The sequence below is a fragment of the Phyllobates terribilis genome, unplaced genomic scaffold (genome assembly GCF_046119375.1).
Source record: "Phyllobates terribilis strain yellow unplaced genomic scaffold, ASM4611937v1 Scaffold_12__6_contigs__length_324123572, whole genome shotgun sequence".
Taxonomy (NCBI): Eukaryota; Metazoa; Chordata; class Amphibia; order Anura; family Dendrobatidae; genus Phyllobates; species Phyllobates terribilis.
Window position 1 is genome coordinate 243,893,283 of NW_027362772.1, and position 20,143 is coordinate 243,913,425.

General features: G+C 48.6%; 1 protein-coding gene across 4 annotated transcripts in view; it reads right to left on the minus strand.

Annotated features, from left to right (window-relative positions):
- Positions 1–223: 223 nt before the first annotated feature.
- LOC141172499 (membrane-spanning 4-domains subfamily A member 4A-like) overlaps positions 224–20,143 on the minus strand; it is an 82,625-nt gene continuing 62,705 nt past the window's right edge. Inside the window, exons 6-7 of one of the 4 annotated variants that reach the window (XM_073656768.1) lie at positions 13,525–13,644; positions 240–1,115 (exon numbers count right to left, since the gene is read on the minus strand). In XM_073656768.1, coding sequence (XP_073512869.1) covers positions 1,008–1,115; positions 13,525–13,644 — 228 coding nt within the window. In that variant the 3' untranslated portion in view covers positions 240–1,007. Of the gene's footprint in view, positions 1,116–13,524; positions 13,645–20,143 lie in introns of all 4 variants that reach the window. The other 3 variants (XM_073656767.1, XM_073656769.1, XM_073656770.1) reach the window with 3 other exon arrangements.

Consider the following 20,143-nt stretch of genomic DNA (forward strand, 5'->3'; position numbering starts at 1 on the left):
ACGCTTCATACAGAATAGTGGCTCCCATATAACGCTCCATACAAAATACTGGCCCCCATATAACGCTCCATGCAGGCTGTTCCCCCCCACATAATGCCCCACGCAGGCTGTTCCCCCCACATAATGCCCCATGCAGGCTGTTCCCCCCCATATAATGCCCCATGCAGGATGACACACACCCCCCCTTCCTTATAATGCCCGATGCAGGATGTCACCCCCCTTTATAATGCCCCATGCAGGATGTCACACACACCCCCTCCCTTATAATGCCCCATGCAGGATGTCACCCCCCCCCTTATAATGCCCCATGCAGGATGTCACCCCCTCATATAATGCCCATGCAGGATGTCACACACCCCCCTCCCTTATACTGCCCCATGCAGGGTGTCACCCCCCCTCCCTTATATTTCCCCATGCCTCCATACAATAAAAAAAAAAAATCAAATACTCACCTCACTTCTCACCTGCTGCCGCTGCTCCGGACTCCTCAGCGTCGCCGGCGTCTTCCCGCTCTGCGCTGTGACTGCTCAGGAGAGAGCGTGGTGTAAAGACGTCACCACGCCCTCTGACCTGAGACGTCACAGTGCAGGAGCTGCTGCGGAGGCACGGGGAGGGGTAAGTATTCTGCCGGGTGCCGGGGCCCTGAGCAAGCGGGGGGGAGCAGGCGCTGACACCGCTCTCCTCCGCTCACGGGTCCCATAGCTCGCGGGGTGCCCGACGGTGAGGGGTCCCCCCCGCCTGCTCAGGGCCCCAGCATTTGCCCAGGTGCGCCGGGTGCTGACGCCGGCCCTGGTGTGCACCGTGCATCCCTGCTTCTAGGGGGGGGGGCAGCTGCCCCACAGTGGGTACGCCCATGATACCATTACTTATTAATTAAATGTTTAGGAAGTGATACAGTGATACAGAAACTAAAAATGTTCTAAAGTCACAGGTTGTCAATAAGGATAGTGCCATTGAATTTGTTCTGTATTCTTTTTGCCTCTGGTCTATCCCCGAGATCAATGACTTCATGCCTGTGTCTTTAAGGCAGATGAGAAGGCCGCTGTGGAGTCAGGAGGGACATCTCTGGTGGTATCAGATACGACTGAGGACGTGGTTTGATAGATGACCACACTCTGAAATAAAGGACATTTTTGTATAACGGAAGACGAACAATCTTTAATTCTCTTTAACAAGGCAAGAAAGTAATTTCTTAAAAATATTTATCAGTCTTTGAAAAGTTCTGAAACACTGTAATGTACTCCATAACGTTATCTTGTTTCCTTTTCTCTCAAACTCCTTGCTGAAATTGCTGTTTATCTGCCTAGTTCATGCACTGAGAGTAGATGGTTTGGACTGAAGGATGACAAAATATCTGTACACCAGTGTGAGTTTATTTTCTGTTCTGTTACAATTAATGATGAGTGAAAGTGCTCGGATAAGGGGTTAAAAGAGCATGCTTGAGTCCTAACCGAGTATCTTCAGCATGCTTGTATATTATGTTCAAGTCCCAGTGGCTGCATGTTTTGCGGCTGTTAGACAGCTGTAGCGCCCCTGAGGGTTCAGTCACCACAGGGGTACTGCACCTCAGAATGAGGTGTGGTATCTCCTCTCCCACGTAAGGATGGAGTACTTCACAGGACCCCAACCACACATTCAACACTACACCACTCCAGTTCTGAAGGGGGCCTAAAGCACCATAGTGCTGCCCCGGGCCTGAATGGAGGAGTTGGGGGGAACCAAAGTTAGGGGGAACCACGTAGTGAGTGAGGGTGGAGGAAGCACTTTACTTAAGCACTTAATTAGAATCATATATAACTGGAGGCAGGGGCATACATAGAAGTCATGGGTCCCCATAGCAGAAGCTCTAATTGGGCCCCCCCCCCCTACAAAAAATAAATATTTGTCTGTGTCACAGAAGAGCAGATCTCATAACTTTCCAGCCTTTACATAGTAATTTACCTCCTTCTCAAGTCGTAGATTCCTCCTTCATTGCCCCATAAAGTATGATGCCAACAAAAGTGCCCCCCAAACAGTATGATACCCCTATGGTGCATTCCTCCACATGCACAGTATAATGACCCTATTGTACTCCACTTCAACTCCCACAGCAAAGTATGGTGACCCTAAAGCAGTATAATCCCCCAACTGTGAACCCCACAGAGCCCTCCATACACTCTCATGGCCCCACACAGCCCTCCAAACAGTATAATGGCCCCCACACAGCCCTCCAAACAGTATAATGACCCCACACAAACATTCACACTGTATAATTGCTTTCATACAGTATAATGGCCCCCCACATAGCCCTCAAAATATTATAATGGCCCCACAAAGCCTTCCATATAATATAATGCACCACCAATAATCTTCCATATAGCATAATGCGCCCCCATAATCCTCCATATAGTATAATGCTCCCCCCATAAACCTCCATATAGTATAATGCGCCCCCCATAATCCTCCATATAGTATAATGAACTTCCCATGGTCCTCCATAGAATATAATGCACTCCCCATAGTCCTCCATACAGTATATTACACACCCCATAGGGTAAAATGCAGCCCCCATATAGTATAATGCACGCCACAGTCCTGCAGTATTATGGGCACCACGTACTCACTGATTTTAAAATACCGTATATTTTAAACAAGCCGACCCAAATATAAGCCGAGGCCCCTAATTTTACCACATAAAAATGGGAAAACCTATTGACTTGAGTATAAGCCTAGGGTGGGAAATGCAGCAGCTACTGGTAAATTTTCCCATCCTCGTATGTGTGGCCCCCCTCAATCCCACAATCCCTGGTATGTGTGGCCCCCTCAATTCCACAATCCCTGGTATGTGTGGCCCCCTCAATCCCACAATCCCTGGTATGTGTGGCCCCCTCAATCCCACAATCCCTGGTATGTGTGGCCTCCTCAATCCCCCAATCCTGGTATGTGTGGCCTCCTAAATCCCCCAATCCTGGTAAGTGTGGCCTCCTCAATCCCCAAATCCTGGTATGTGTGGCCTCCTCAATTCCCAAATCCTGGTATGTGTGGCTTCCTCAACCTCCCAATCCTGGTATGTGTGGCCTCCTCAATCCCCCAATCCTGGTATGTGTGGCCTCCTCAACCCCCCAATCCTGGTATGTGTGGCCTTTTCAATCCCCAAATCCTGGTATGTGTGGCCTCCTCAACCCCCAAATCCTGGTATGTGTGGCCTCCTCAACCCCCCAATTCTGGTATGTGTGGCCTCCTCAATCCCCCATTCCTGGTATGTGTGGCCTCCTCAACCCCCCAATCCTGGTATGTGTGGCCTCCTCAATCCCCCATTCCTGGTATGTGTGGCCTCCTCAATCCCCCATTCCTGGTATGTGTGGCCTCCTCAATCCCCCATTCCTGGTATGTGTGGCCTCCTCAATCCCCAAATCCTGGTATGTGTGGCCTCCTCAATCCCAAAATCCTGGTATGTGTGGCCTCCTCAATCCCCCATTCTTGGTATGTGTGGCCTCCTCAATCCCCCATTTCTGGTATGTGTGGCCTCCTTAATCCAAGTATCCTGGTATGTGTGGCCTCCTCAATCCCCTAATGCCTGGTAAGTGTGGCCTCCTCAATCCCCCATTCCTGGTATGTGTGGCCTCCTCAATCCCCCATTCCTGGTATGGGTGGCCTCCTCAATCCCCCATTCCTGGTATGTGTGGCCTCCTCAATCCCCAAATCCTGGTATGTGTGGCCTCCTCAATTCCCAAATCCTGGTATGTGTGGCCTCCTCAATCCCCCATTCCTGGTATGGGTGGCCTCCTCAATCCCCCATTCCTGGTATGTGTGGCCTCCTCAACCCCCCAATCCTGGTATGTGTGGCCTCCTCAATCCCCCATTCCTGGTATGTGTGGCCTCCTCAATCCCCCATTCCTGGTATGTGTGGCCTCCTCAATCCCCCATTCCTGGTATGTGTGGCCTCCTCAATCCCCAAATCCTGGTATGTGTGGCCTCCTCAATCCCAAAATCCTGGTATGTGTGGCCTCCTCAATCCCCCATTCTTGGTATGTGTGGCCTCCTCAATCCCCCATTTCTGGTATGTGTGGCCTCCTTAATCCAAGTATCCTGGTATGTGTGGCCTCCTCAATCCCCTAATGCCTGGTAAGTGTGGCCTCCTCAATCCCCCATTCCTGGTATGTGTGGCCTCCTCAATCCCCCATTCCTGGTATGGGTGGCCTCCTCAATCCCCCATTCCTGGTATGTGTGGCCTCCTCAATCCCCAAATCCTGGTATGTGTGGCCTCCTCAATTCCCAAATCCTGGTATGTGTGGCCTCCTCAATCCCCCATTCCTGGTATGGGTGGCCTCCTCAATCCCCCATTCCTGGTATGTGTGGCCTCCTCAACCCCCCAATCCTGGTATGTGTGGCCTCCTCAATCCCCCATTCCTGGTATGTGTGGCCTCCTCAATCCCCCATTCCTGGTATGTGTGGCCTCCTCAATCCCCCATTCCTGGTATGTGTGGCCTCCTCAATCCCCAAATCCTGGTATGTGTGGCCTCCTCAATCCCAAAATCCTGGTATGTGTGGCCTCCTCAATCCCCCATTCTTGGTATGTGTGGCCTCCTCAATCCCCCATTTCTGGTATGTGTGGCCTCCTTAATCCAAGTATCCTGGTATGTGTGGCCTCCTCAATCCCCTAATGCCTGGTAAGTGTGGCCTCCTCAATCCCCCATTCCTGGTATGTGTGGCCTCCTCAATCCCCCATTCCTGGTATGGGTGGCCTCCTCAATCCCCCATTCCTGGTATGTGTGGCCTCCTCAATCCCCAAATCCTGGTATGTGTGGCCTCCTCAATTCCCAAATCCTGGTATGTGTGGCCTCCTCAATCCCCCATTCCTGCGATGTGTGGCCTCCTCAATCCCCCATTCCTGCGATGTGTGGCCTCCTCAATACCCATTCCTGCGATGTGTGGCCTCCTCAATCCAAGTATCCTGGTATGTGTGGCCTCCTCAATCCCCTAATCCCTGGTATGTGTGGCCTCCTCAATCCCCAAATCCTGGTAAGTGTGGCCTCCTCAATCCCCCATTCCTGGTATGTGTGGCCTCCTCAATCCCCCATTCCTGGTATGTGTGGCCTCCTCAATCCAAGTATCCTGGTATGTGTGGCCTCCTCATCCCCCCAATCACTGCACACATAAAACAATAAACACTTATACTCACCTTCCTTCCTCACCTCTGCTCCAGCGCTGAGTCCTGTCTGCAGCAGCTCATGTCGGCAACTGAGCAGCGCGCTCTCAGAAGCCGAGGTGAGCTGCTGCCGGTGCATTCACTCCTCTACACGCCGGGACTATGGGTGTGGAGAGGCGTGAATATGCTTTCTTTTTAGCGGCGGGCACTGACAGCAGGAGCCGGGGCTCAGCGCTCCTCCGTGCCCGCTACTAAAGAGAATGAATATTCCGTCTTCTCCACGCCCATGGGAGTGGAGAAGAGGGAATATTCATATCCCTTTAGCAGCGGGCACACGTGGTAGCTGCAGCAGCGGCTACCGCGTGTGCCCCGCTCCTCCACTGCCGCAACCCGCTCCTCTGCCGCCACAACCTCCTACTCACTTATCCTCCTCGTTCCCACGCTGCTTGGGGCCCTCACAGGCCCCCTCCGGCCACGGGCCTCATAGCAGTGGCGTGGTCTGCCGCCATTGGCGGTACGCCATTGACTGGAGGCCATCTTTATAACAGGGTCTTTGGTCGTGGGTCTTTTGGGACGGCAGGTCAGCACAAGGCTGCAGCCGGCTGAGAGGTCCACGGTTCCCGGTCTCAGGCCTCGAGACGGGGGGTTGGGGCAGAGTTATAACCGGCTCTGTCCCCGATCAGAGTCCAACCAAGAAGGCCCAGGAGGGGAGCAGAGGAGATCGGCTCCACAGGCGAAAGCATCTCAGGTGGTGCGGACGGAGCGGAGTCGCCACCTGCATACCTTATTCTGGCCCTGCCAGAGAGACCCTGCCGCAAAAGGGGGTACCGGTCCCCAATTATCTGACTTTGCACTTCACGTCTCTGTCGGAAAAGTCCGGAGGCTTATGTGGATCACAGGGGGATACGGACGGAGTGGAGTCGCCACCTGTATCCCCTAATCTGAGTTTATCCAGAGGGATCCGGCCTTACGCCACGTTCTCACCACAAGTCACCAAAAAGGGCACCCAGTCGGTCCGGGAGCTACACGCTATCCACAAGGGACATCGCAAAACCCGTACGGGACTCAGTGGGGGACACAAGGCAGGAGAAGTTCAACAAGAGAGGAACACACTAGAGCGGGGGTCCTGTCAAGCGCTCCTGAGCTACCTGGAGAGTGCTGAACCCCACCCTGGCGGCCGCAGCTCGCCGTGTGACAGCAGAGAGAAGCTCTGAGCTGACAAAACACCACAGTGAGTAAAGACTCGGATGACTTCAACTACTGCCTCTGTCTGTTCTTTCCCCCGCAGCTCTGCACCCGCTGACACTCTATTCTACACCCTTTCTCTACGCTGCCCTGAGGCCCCGCTCCACCTGTGGGGAGCCGTCCCAACTAAGCTGCATGAACACCTGTATCAGAGGACTGTCGCAGCGCTGGTGATCCTCACCGGACACCACAGGTGACTTCACGAATATTCCCCTTTCCCATATAACTTTTCCCCTTCTTTTAAGAGTGACCGCAGGGTACGGGCCCGGGAGCCGACCACCGCAACATCCCCTCCCAAGATCAGGCAACAACAAGGCCCGGGTGCCGAGTTGTCCCCATCCCCTGGGCGCGTCACAGCCTCAACACAAAGACTCCCTAACAAACAGGCAAAGTAACACTCTGTAACGCTAAGTATGCTAACATTAAATATACAACTACCGCCTCTGTCTGTTCTTTCCCCCGCAGCTCTGCACCCGCCGACGCTGTATTCTACAGGTGGCGTCACGAATATTCCCCTTTCCCATATAACTTTCCCCCTTCTTTTAAGAGTGACAGCAGGGTATGGGCCTGGGAGCCGACCACCGCGACATCCCCTCCCAAGATCAGGCAACAACAAGGCCCGGGTGCCGAGTTGTCCCCATCCCCTGGGCGCGTCACAGCCTCAACACAAAGACTCCCTAACAAACAGGCAAAGTAGCACTCTGTAACGCTAAGTATGCTAACATTAAATATACAACTACCGCCTCTGTCTGTACTTTCCCCCGCAGCTCTGCACCCGCCGACGCTCTATTCTACAGGTGGCGTCACGAATATTCCCCTTTCCCATATAACTTTCCCCCTTCTTTTAAGAGTGACCGCAGGGTACGGGCCTGGGAGCCGACCACCGCGACATCCCCTCCCAAGATCAGGCAACAACAAGGCCCGGGTGTCGAGTTGTCCCCATCCCCTGGGCGCGTCACAGCCTCAACACAAAGACTCCCTAACAAACAGGCAAAGTAGCATTCTGTAACGCTAAGTATGCTAACATTAAATATACAACTACCGCCTCTGTCTGTTCTTTCCCCCGCAGCTCTGCACCCACCGACGCTCTATTCTACAGGTGGCGTCACGAATATTCCCCTTTCCCATATAACTTTCCCCCTTCTTTTAAGAGTGACCGCAGGGTACGGGCCCGGGAGCCGACCACCGCGACATCCCCTCCCAAGATCAGGCAACAACAAGGCCCGGGTGCCGAGTTGTCCCCATCCCCTGGGCGCGTCACAGCCTCAACACAAAGACTCCCTAACAAACAGGCAAAGTAGCACTCTGTAACGCTAAGTATGCTAACATTAAATATACAACTACCGCCTCTGTCTGTTCTTTCCCCCACAGCTCTGCACCCGCCGACGCTCTATTCTACAGGTGGCATCACGAATATTCCCCTTTCCCATATAACTTTCCCCCTTCTTTTAAGAGTGACCGCAGGGTACGGGCCTGGGAGCCGACCACCGCGACATCCCCTCCCAAGATCAAGCAACAACAAGGCCCGGGTGCCGAGTTGTCCCCATCCCCTGGGCGTGTCACAGCCTCAACACAAAGACTCCCTAACAAACAGGCAAAGTAGCACTCTGTAACGCTAAGTATGCTAACATTAAATATACAACTACCGCCTCTGTCTGTACTTTCCCCCGCAGCTCTGCACCCGCCGACGCTCTATTCTACAGGTGGCGTCACGAATATTCCCCTTTCCCATATAACTTTCCCCCTTCTTTTAAGAGTGACCGCAGGGTACGGGCCTGGGAGCCGACCACCGCGACATCCCCTCCCAAGATCAGGCAACAACAAGGCCCGGGTGCCGAGTTGTCCCCATCCCCTGGGCGCGTCACAGCCTCAACACAAAGACTCCCTAACAAACAGGCAAAGTAGCATTCTGTAACGCTAAGTATGCTAACATTAAATATACAACTACCGCCTCTGTCTGTTCTTTCCCCCGCAGCTCTGCACCCGCCGACGCTCTATTCTACAGGTGGCGTCACGAATATTCCCCTTTCCCATATAACTTTCCCCCTTCTTTTAAGAGTGACCGCAGGGTACGGGCCCGGGAGCCGACCACCGCGACATCCCCTCCCAAGATCAGGCAACAACAAGGCCCGGGTGCCGAGTTGTCCCCATCCCCTGGGCGCGTCACAGCCTCAACACAAAGACTCCCTAACAAACAGGCAAAGTAGCACTCTGTAACGCTAAGTATGCTAACATTAAATATACAACTACCGCCTCTGTCTGTTCTTTCCCCCGCAGCTCTGCACCCGCCGACGCTCTATTCTACAGGTGGCGTCACGAATATTCCCCTTTCCCATATAACTTTCCCCCTTCTTTTAAGAGTGACCACAAGGTACGGGCCTGGGAGCCGACCACTGCGACATCCCCTCCCAAGATCAGGCAACAACAAGGCCCGGGTGCCGAGTTGTCCCCATCCCCTGGGCGCGTCACAGCCTCAACACAAAGACTCCCTAACAAACAGGCAAAGTAGCACTCTGTAACGCTAAGTATGCTAACATTAAATATACAAAATTTGAATAGCATTACTGCTGTAGAAAATAGAAATAAATGAGGAATCTTAGCGCATAAATTGGAGGTAGCTTCTCCTAGTAAGCACCTGTTCACACCCTGCTTTGGAAGTGCCGGCCAGACTTTTCGTTTCTATGTATAAACTTTGACTGAGCACTCCGCCTCTATGCCACAGGTGATTTTAATTGCAACAGGATCTTATTATTCCACATCAAAGCAGACATAGTCTCTTAGAGAGGAGTTCACATGGATAGGGTTCCCACATACAAGCAGACAAAGTCGCTTTAGAGAGGAGTTCACATTGATAGGGTCCTGGTATTTTGAGAGACGCCTTATCATGGCTACCAGGTACACATGAATTGGCCAATTTATGCGCTAAGATTTCTCATCTATTTCTCTTTTCTACAGCAGTCATGCTATTCAAATTTCGTATATTTAATGTTTGCATACTTATCGTTACAGCTTTGTTTGTTAGTGTGTATGGAGGTAGTTTCTCCTCGTACGCACCTGTTCACACCTTGTTTTGGAAGTGGCTGCCAGTATTTTCATTTGCCTAACAAACAGGCAATACCTTCATGTGTTGAGGTTATCTAACAGCCGCAAGTCATGCAGACACAGGGACTCGAGCATAATATGCGAACACGCCGAAGATACTCGGTTAGGACTCATGCATACTTGGTTAACCCCTTATCCGAGCACGTTCGCTCATCACTAGTTTTTCACTGGTGTGTCAGGTTTGACAGACAGTCATTCTGGATCCGGCTGTAGAAGGTCGCTGCGCTTGGCCTTGCAGATACCTTCTTGATCTTTTCATCATCCCTCCCTCTCTGGGACCCAGCGGTGATTTTCACCTTCTGCTGCTAATTAACACACCCTTAATGGATCTTTAAATACACTCAGTTTCTCCAGAGAGTTGCTGGTGATAGAGTAAATTCCTCTGTTCAGAGCTGGGATTCTAGCAGTCGGCTAGATTCTTCATGGTGTTCCTTTGTGGATTGTAGTCATGCTCTCTCGGTGTCTTCTCAAAGCTAAGTGTATCCCCTTGTCTGTTTCCGTTGTTTGTCTTTAGTTGCAGTGGGGCTGACAAGAGCTCACCCCTCCCTCTCCCCAACTAGGGCCTTGCTTTAAGCTCAGCCAGGGTAAGGTATCCTGCTCGGCGATAAGTGTGGAACCTATTTAGTGACGATAGGGGAGTCAGGGTGTCATTAGATCTGGTTAGACGTCTCCACTCTCATTTTCCCTAGTTTCAGGGCTTCCTTTTCCCGTCATTGCACGCTGAGTTATTCCCATACCTGACATGACATTATAACCAGCCATTTAAAAAAAAAGGAAAAAATAAATAAATTGACTTTTTTTGTGTGTGTGTTCCCCCCCCCCGGGTTATTATGGATCCCGTTTTGGTGCCTTCAATTAGAGGTTCAGCAGCAACTGCAGTGGTCGCAGACTCCTAATTCTGGGGACTCTGCGGGTAGACCAGTCCAGATTGAACCCAAAATTGCCCTCCCGGACAGGTTATCAGGAGGTAGAGACATGTTTTTTGTATAAAAGTTGTATTTTAAGGCTCAACCTTACTCCTCTGGAGATGAGGAGCAGCAAGTAGGGATTGTGATCTCACTGTTGCAAGGAGATCCTCAATCTGGGTTTTCTCTTTGCCACAGAACTCTTTTTGCCTCCAATCAGTTGAAGGATCTTTTGGGGCACTGGCCCTCATCTATGATGATCCTGACTGAATCTCCTTGGCTAAATCCAGGCTGCATCGCCTTCAGCAGCTGAATTGGTCAGTGGAGACTTATAGTTCCAAATTCCGTAGATGGGCAACCAATACCAATTGGAATGACCTGGCTCTCAGAAGCCAATTTTTTCAGGAGCTTTCAGAAAGTTTGAAGGATGCCTTGGCAGTTTATGAAATCCCGGGGTCCTTGGAGGCTGCCATGTCATTGGCTATACGTGTGGATAGACGCCTTCGTGATAGGTGGGTGAGACCACCTTCTCAGGAGCCCCCTTTTCAGGGCAATGCCCCTTTGCCAAGGGGGACAGTCTGGGGTTGAACCCGTACTTATGGAGTTGGAGGAACCCATGCAGTTAGAGGGAGCTACTGCATCGCATATTTCCCCTGAAATCCGCAAGAAAAGGGAGTGTGTTTTTTTGTGGTAAAAAGGGATATTTTATTGGGGTCTTTCCCTCGGTTACTAAGCAAAAAGAAACTCTATTAACCCTTGGTAGTGTGGAGTTGGATAATCAGGGGGTGTGTTTGTCTTCAACATGCAGTTCTCTGTTTGTCCTGACAGCAGAGGTGGTGCTATAGAGCAGGACTAAAAATGTCGGTGTCAGCTGGAGTCAGCATGGTTGATGTTGGGTTCGTGAGAACTCATCAGCTTACTTGCTGCACTTTAACTAAGCCCATCCCTATTTATGCCATCGGCTCACTACCATTTGCACAGAGATGTCTGACACAGATTGTACACGATATAAGACTGAAGGTGGGGCCCCTTCATTATGAAGTAATTCCTTATTATGTCCTGGAGGGCCTTCCCACTCCAATTGTACTGGGTCTACCCTGGTTGGTGAAATATAATCCAAGAGTGGATTGGCAATCCAGGGAAATTGTGGAATGGGGAGATTACTGTCATGAAAACTGTTTAAACATTTGCCTTTCTGCGGTCTCTAGGAAGACCTTACCTGTGTTTTTGTCTGTATTTGAGGATGTATTTTCTGAGAAGGGGTATCAGGATTTGCCTCCTCATTTTGCATATGACTGTCCTATTAACCTTACTCCCGGAGCTAAACTACCCAAGTCCAGACTGCATAATCTTTCTGGCTCTGAGAGACAGCCATGAAGGCTTTCATTGCTGAGAGTCTGGAGAAGGGATATATCAGACTCTCATCTGCGCCCGTGGCGGCAGGGTTCTTCTTAGCCTCGTGATTATGCTAATTATTCTCAAATGTGATTGATTGTTAACATATGTGTTTATTGATCAAGGGTTGGTTACCATTTGTTTTTATACCATGTATAAACTCGTTGAGATGTATTCCCAACCTGTATGATCTTTTAAATTATTTTGAAATAAATTGAGGATTTTAATTATTTTTGGGACTCACCAAAATTATTTTCAGCACAGAGACAACCCTCAAAACTTCTGGAACAAGGTAATTTGGAGTGATGAGACCAAAATTGAACTTTTTAGCCACAACCATAATCGTTACATTTGGAGAGAAGTCAACAAGGCCAATGATGAAAGAAACACCATTCCTACTGTAAAGCATGCAGGTGGATCGCCAATGTTTTGGGGATGTGTGAGCCACAAAGGGACAGGAAACTTGGTAGAAGTTGAAGGAAAGATGAATGCAGCACGTTATCAGCAAATACTGGAGGCAAATTTGCACTCATCAGCCCGGAAGCTGCACATGGGACGTACTTGGACGTTCCAACATGACAACGATCCAAAACACAAGGCCAAGTCGAACTGTCATTGGCTACAGCAGAACAAAGTGAAGGTTCTGGAGTGGCCATCTTAGTCTCCTGACCTCAATATCATCGAGCCACTCTGGGGAGATCTCAAGCGCGCAGCTCATGCTAGACAGCCCAGGAATTTACAGGAACTGGAGGATTTTTGCCAAGAAGAATGGGCAGCTTTACCATCTGATAAAATAAAGAACCTCATCCACAACTACCACAAAAGACTTCAAGCTGTCATTGATGTTAAAGGGGCAATACACGGTATTAAGAGCTGGGGTATGTGAACTTTTGATCAGGGTCATTTGGATGTTTTTGGTTGTCATTAAGATTTAAAAAGTGAAAATACAGTAGTTTGACAATAAATGGCTTCTCCCAACCAATAACCATGAGTGGAGAAAAAGTTTTTTTGTTATCATTCATATTCTCTGAAACAAGGCCAAGAAAGGAAAAATTCTGCCGGGGTATGTAAACTTTTGAGCACAACTGTATAAGCTGGCACTGATGTATACATAACAGCCAGCTATTTATAAAAGTGTCTACCCTAGGTCAGGAAATTAATAACCTTCTTATTGCAGCCAAATGTACATTGTGACATAGGGGTACATCCAGAATATACAACACAAGCACATGCCACTTAGTACATATAACCTTACGGTATGGGTGTCACTGCGCATAACATTCACCAACCGTCAGGGGAAAAGTAAAGGAATGATCTCACCCAGTATGTAGATATGGAGGTCAGTCTCCCAAATCATGGGTGTCTATGTCCTTTTCCCGATCTCCAGACACGTCTCGTCATATCTCATGACTCATCAGGGGAAGTAATCAGATGACCATTAGTTTTGGTCGCAAAATCATTGTCACGTATCCATATTGGACGTGGTGAGCGCTGCATGAAAGGCACCCACCTCACTAATTCCGTCTTTTTAATAATGCCACGCTATGGTAACTCCGCCCACAGCGTGTGGCGTGTTTTCGGTCCATGAATACAGTAGACTTGTGCTTAGAAAAAAAATTCACGACACCAGGCCAAGGAAGTCTACACTGTCCTGGTCCAGCTGCCACGGAGTACCAATGTGAATATCAGACCACAGTCATGCCATTTTTTTTCCAAAATCTAAAATAGACTACAGAATTAACAACTTACTATTTCTTGAAAAGAAGATCGGCAGACAGTTCTGCAGGCAAACACACTTGTGGATACAGAAATGGAAAACACCAGCACAGAAAGGATTAAATTTAATGATAAAAAACCATAATGGATATCCTAAAAGAGAAAAAAATAGTTTGGATTAAATTCTCCTATCATTTTGCATATACACCCACAATACAGATGAATCTGTTATTTTTTATTTTATTTTTGAAGAAAACAGAAGCAAAACCCAAATATCAATACTTCCAACAGGACACATATACTGTTAACAGATGTGGAGGAGCAGAGATCAATGGGCTCTTTACTCCACTATTTTTTTTCTGGCAGACTGTCAATCACTTCCGGTCTGTTGGGGGCCGGTGCCAGTTAGGGGGTGTTACGTGGCACAATGACATCACTGCATCACACTGCCTGCCCCAGCCCACTGTTATGAAATTTATAAGAGGAGGCAGAGGCTGCGGTGGATGAGAAACCAGGATTGAGTATAAAAGGTATTTTTAGTTTATTATATTATTGAGTCTGAAAGTTGGGAGATGGGGAATCATACAGTATGTGGGGTGAGGTCATCATACTGTGGGGGCTGTAGGAACATCATGCTGTGTGCGGGTCTATGGAAACTATTATACTGTGTGGAGAGCTGTACTAGTGACCATACGGTGTAGAGGGCTGTGGTGACTATAACACTGTATGCGGGTTGTGGGGGCCATCATACTGTATGGGGAGCTGTGGTGACCATTAGACTGTGTTTGGGCATCATGTTGTGTTGGTGGAGGAATGTGAGGACATCATACTGTGTTTTAAGCACTGTGGGGTAGTCAAACTATATTGGAGCATTTCAGGGGGCATGATTCTTTATGTTGGAAAGTGTATCATAGTGGGTGAGAACACTAAGGGACTTCAGTGTCATGCAAGGTGAGGGAAGGAATAAATGTACAACAACGGGAAGAGGGGGAAGGGAGCCCAACAACTAGGGAGAGGGTGAGTGGAGACCCCTAGGCAGATCTAATATCACCCTGCCTACCCTATCTTCCCTATATAGGTTCTGCACCTATCGCCGAACAAGAACCTAAACCCTGAATGTTCCTAGAGCTAAGCCCTAGATAGGGAAGGGACGGGGTGAGCACTAGTCAGGCCCCACAACAAACTAAAGACAGCAAGGTAAATAAACAAAGGGGATACACTTAACTTGAGCAGACACCAGAGAGATAATGCCAACTGTCCTCCAAGGGCACCAAAGACGAGACTAGCCTACTGCCAGTACTCCAAGTCGGCACAGTGGTACACAGAACTATCACCGGCAACTCTCTGAAGAAAATGAGAGTTTTTAACTACTAAGCAAGGGTGTGTCAATCAGCAGCAGAAGGTGGAGGTTGCTGCTGGGTCCTAAAGGAAGAAGGATATAACTATACTACAGAGATGAGAGGATCAAGAATGTGTCTGCAATGCCAAGCGCAGTGACCTTCGACAGCAGGATCCAGAGCGACTGTCTGTCACACCTGACACACCCATGAGAGTACCCCTCCTTCTACGAGTGGCCTCTAGACACTCAGGACCAGGTTTCTCAGGATAAGAGGTGTGCAATGAATAAATTAGCCTGGGGGCATTCACCTCTGATGCCAAAACCCACATCCTTTCCTCTGCACCATAACTATTTCAGTGCACCAAGTACTGTAGGGAACAATACTGGAGGTGAGAATCTACAATCCTCGAAATCTGAAACTCCAAATTACCATCAACCATGATTGGGGACGGCGGCAGGGGAAAGGACTCAAGAGGTTCTACATATTTCTTGAACAGAGACCTGTGAAACACATTGTGGATCTTAAGGGCCTGAGGTAGCTCAAGACGAAACGCTGCTGAGTTAATGTTGTCGGTTATTTTATAAGGACCAATAAATCTAGGTCCCAGCTTTCAGGAAGGAACCATCAACTTGATATTCCTGGTAGACAACCACACAAAGTCATTCACACTCAAGTCCGGATCTGGCGAGTGTTTCCTATCAGCCATAAGTTTGTACCTGTCTCCCATGATCTTCAAATTACTCAGAACCCCCCACCACACAGAGGAGAGCGACAAAGCAAAACGTTCCTCCTCAGGAACTTCTGAAGCCTCTCCCCCACTAAAAGTACCAAACTGTGGATTCACCAAAGAACGGTGACCTGCCGGTAGATTCTTGGCGATGATTATTGATAGCAAATTCTGCCAACGGTAAGTAAGATGCCCCATCCTCCTGGTTTTTGGAGACAAAACACTTGAGGTAAGTCTCCAAATTCTGATTAATGCGCTTGGTCTGCCCATTTGACTGAGGATGGAAGGCTGAGGAAAAAATCAGCTGAACCCCCAGTCGAGAACAGAAAGCTTTCCAGAACTTAGAAACAAACTGGGTCCCTCGATCTGACACCACATCGGAGGGAACCTCGTGAAGCTTCACAATCTCATTTGTAAATACCTGAGCAAGAGTCTTGGCATTTGGAAGTGCCAGTAATGCAACAAAGTGAACCATTTTACTGAACCTATCTACTACCATCAAAACCACAGTCTTGCCTGCAGATACCGGTAGGTCAGTAATAAAATCCATGATCAAGTGTGTCCATGGCCTGATAAAAATACATAGCAGAAGAAGAGTACCAGACAGACGGGTATGCGATACTTTAGAAAGCGCGCAAGTACTAAAAGCAGACACATGTTCAACCACATCCCAATGCAACCCCGGCAACCAAAAATGCCGCAAAAAGAGGTCCGCAGTTGCCTTACCACCTGGATAACCAGCAAACTCAGAGTTGTGATGTTCCCTAATTACTTTGCGGCGCAGATTAGATGGTACAAATAACCTCCCCGAAGGGCAGGAGACAGGGGCGTCTTACTAAGCCTCCAACACCTCACCCTCCAGTTCAGGGAACAATGCCGAAATGACTACCCCCTCTGAAAAATCCGGGGAGGGTTCTCACCACCACCAGGGAAGCTCCGGGACAAAGCATCAGCCTTGACGTTTTTGACCCCTGGACAGAGAGTGACAACAAAATTGAACCTAGTAAAAAACAGGGACCATCTGGCTTGTCTAGGGTTGAGACGCTTAGCCAATTAAAGATATGACAGGTTGTTATGATCTGCGACAATAGTAATAGGATGGATAGCCCCCTCCAACTAATGTTGTCATTCTTCGAAAGCCAATTTAATCCCTAAAAGCTCCCTATTACTCACGCCATAATTTCTTTCAGCTGAAGATAATTTCTTGGAAAAGAAAGCGCATGGACGCCATTTACCCGGGGACGGACCCTGAGATAACACAGCCCCAACCCCCAACTTTGATGTATCAACTTCAACGATAAAAGACTGAGAAACATCGGGTTGACTGAGTATAGGTGCTGTGGAAAAACATCTCTTTAGGTAGCAAAATGCCTGCAGGGCGGCATTCGACCATTTAGAAAAATCAGCCCCCTTGTCATATCAGTAAGGGGTTTCACAATTACAGAATAATTGTGGATACATTTCCGGTAAAAATTAGTAAAGCCCAGAAAACACTGTAAAGCCTTCAGGTTCTCGGGATGGTCCCAATCAAGGACAGCACGGATCTTCTCCGGATCCATCCGAAAACCTGAAGGTGACAACAGGTACCCCAAAAACTGCACCTCCTGGACGGAGAAAACACATTTTTCTAGTTTGGCATATAGTTTGTTATCCTTTAATATCTGAAGCACCTGTTTAACATGCCCCCGATGTGTCTCAAAATCAGGTGAGTAAACCAAACTATCATCCAGATAGACAACCACAAACCTGCCAACCAAATGATGGAAAATATAATTTATGAAATGTTGGAACACCGCAGGTGAACTGGTCAGACCGAAAGGCATAACCAAACTCTCGAAATGCCTTTCACGGGTACTGAACGCTGTTTTCCATTCATTCCCTTTTCTGATTCGAATCAGATTGTAGGCTGCCTTTAAATCCAAAGTGGAGAATACCTTAGCTCCCACAACCTGGCTAAACAAATCTGGAATCAGAGGAAGAGGGTATGGATCTTGGATGGTAATTTGACATCACTGGACAGACAGAGACACAGGGACAGAGACTGACATTTTTTTTCTTCACGAAGAAGAACCCTGCCACCACAGGAGAAGATGAGGGTCTGATATGTCCCTTCTCTAGACTTTCCGCAATGAAATCTTTCATAGCTTGTCTTTCAGAGCCGGAAAGGTTATACAGTCTAGACTTTGGTAGTTTAGCTCCGGGGGTCAGGTTAATAGGGCAGTCATATGCACAATGAGGAGGCAAATCCTGACACCTCTTCTCAGAAAAAACATCCTCAAAACCAGACAAAAAGGCAGGTAAGGTCTCTATACAGACTACAGAAAGGCAAATGTTCAAACAGTTCTCATAGCAGTAATCTCCCCATTCAATAATCTCTCTAGATTGCCAATCCACAATTGGATGTTGTTTCACCAACCAGGGTAGACCAAATATAATTGGAGTGCGGAGTCCATCCAGGAAATAACAAGGAATTCTCACAATGAACAGACCCCACCCTCAGTCTTATATTATGTACAATCTTAATCAGAGCTTTCTGTGCAAGTGGCGCTGAGTCGATGGCAAAAATAGGAATGAACTTAGTTAAAGTACAGCAAGCAAGCCCATGAGTTCTCACAAACTCAACATAAACCATGCTGACTCCAGCTCCACTGTCTACAATCACAGAAATTTTCTCAGGCCTGCTCTCTAGCACCACATCTGCTGTCAGGATAAACCGAGAACTGCAGGCTGACAACAAACACACCCCCTGATTATCCAACTCCAAATTACCAAGGGTTAATCGAGCTTCATTTTGCTTAGGAATGGAGGGACAGGCCCCAATAAAATATCCTTTCTTCCCACAAAAAAACACACACCCTTCTTTTTGTGGATCTCAAGGGAAACATACAGTGCAGAGGCACCCCCTAACTGCATGGGTTCTTCCATCTCCATCCGTACTGGTTCACCCCCAGACCGCCCCCCTGGCAAAGGGGCATTACCCCGAAAAGAGGGCTCCAGGGAAGGTGGTCTCACCCACCTGTCCCGCAGGCGTCTGTCAGCACGTATAGCCAATGACATTACAGCCTCCAAGGACTCCGAGGTTTCATACTCTGCCAAGGCATCGTTCAACCTTTCAGTCATTCCATTTGGTATCAGTTGCCCATCTGCGGAACTCGGAGCTATACGTCTCCACTGACCGATTCCCCCGCTAAAGACGACACAGCCTGGGCTCAGCCAAGGAGATACGGTCAGGATCATCATAGATGAGGGCTACAGCCCCGAAAAAACCCTCCACTGAAAGGAGACAAACAGAACCCTGCGGCAAAGAGAAAGCCCAGTATTGAGGATCTCCTTGCAACAGTGAGATCACAATCCCCACTCGCTGCTCCTCATCTCCAGAGAAGTAAGGAAGAAGTTTAAAATACAATTTGCAAGCTTCCTTGAACACAAAAAACTTGTCCCTAGCTCCTGAAATCCTGTCCGAGAGGACAACCTTGGGTTTAAGCTGGACCGGCCTACCCACAGAGACCCGACCCCAACATTAAGGACCTGCAGCCGCTGCTGCTGAACCTCAGAGTGGAGGTCAGTCATTTCCAGAGACAGCTTGTGCAGCTACTCTGCCAGCATTGCAATGGGATACATGAACCAAGGGAGAAAGAAAAAAAAAACACACAAAAAAAACCACACACAAAAAAAAAAGTCTGTTTTTTTTTCTTGTTTATGCATGGCCGGTGATAATGTCACCCAAGGTGAGGGAAGGAATAAGTGTACAACGATGGGAAGAGGGGGAAGGGAGTCAAACAACTAGGGAGAAGGGGAGTGGAGACCCATAGGCAGATCTAATATCACCCTGCCTACCCTATCTTCCCTATATAGGTTCTGCACCTATCGTCGAGCAGAAACCTAAACCCTGAATGTCCCTAGAGCTAAGCCCTAGATAGGGAAGGGATGAGGTGAGCACTAGTCAGGCCTCACTACAAACTAAAGACAACAAGGTAAACAAACAAAAGGGATAAACTTAGCTTGAGTAGACACCAGAGAGATAACACCAACTGTCCTCCAAGGGAGACTAGCTGACTGCCAGTACTCCAGGTCTGCACAGTGGTACATAGAACTATCTCAAGTGACTCCTTGGAGAAACTGAGAGTTTTTAACTACCAAGCAAGGGTGTGTCAATCAGCATCAGAAGGTGGAGGTTGCTGCTGGGTCCTAAAGGAAGAAGGATATAACTATACTACAGAGATGAGAGGATCAAGGAGGCGTCTGCAATGCCAAGCGCAGTGACCGTCTACAGCCGGATTCAGAGCGACTGTCTGTTACACCTGGCAAACCCGTGACATTCAGTAGGGGCAAAAAAACTGTAGTATTGCAATACATGTCCCTCTCACTGTCTTTAAAAGTTGAGAAGAATGCACCTCTGCACTCTGATAGGACTTTTACTATGGGACCTCAATGATTTCTATGTGCTCTAGTGATCAGTAAATAGTAATGCTCGAGTGCTCAACCCGAGTAACGAGCCCAATGAAACTCGAGCATTTTTCTTGCGGCCCTCCCCCAGAGGTCTGGGGGGGCCTAAAAACTGGTCAAATCGATGGAAAGAGTGCTC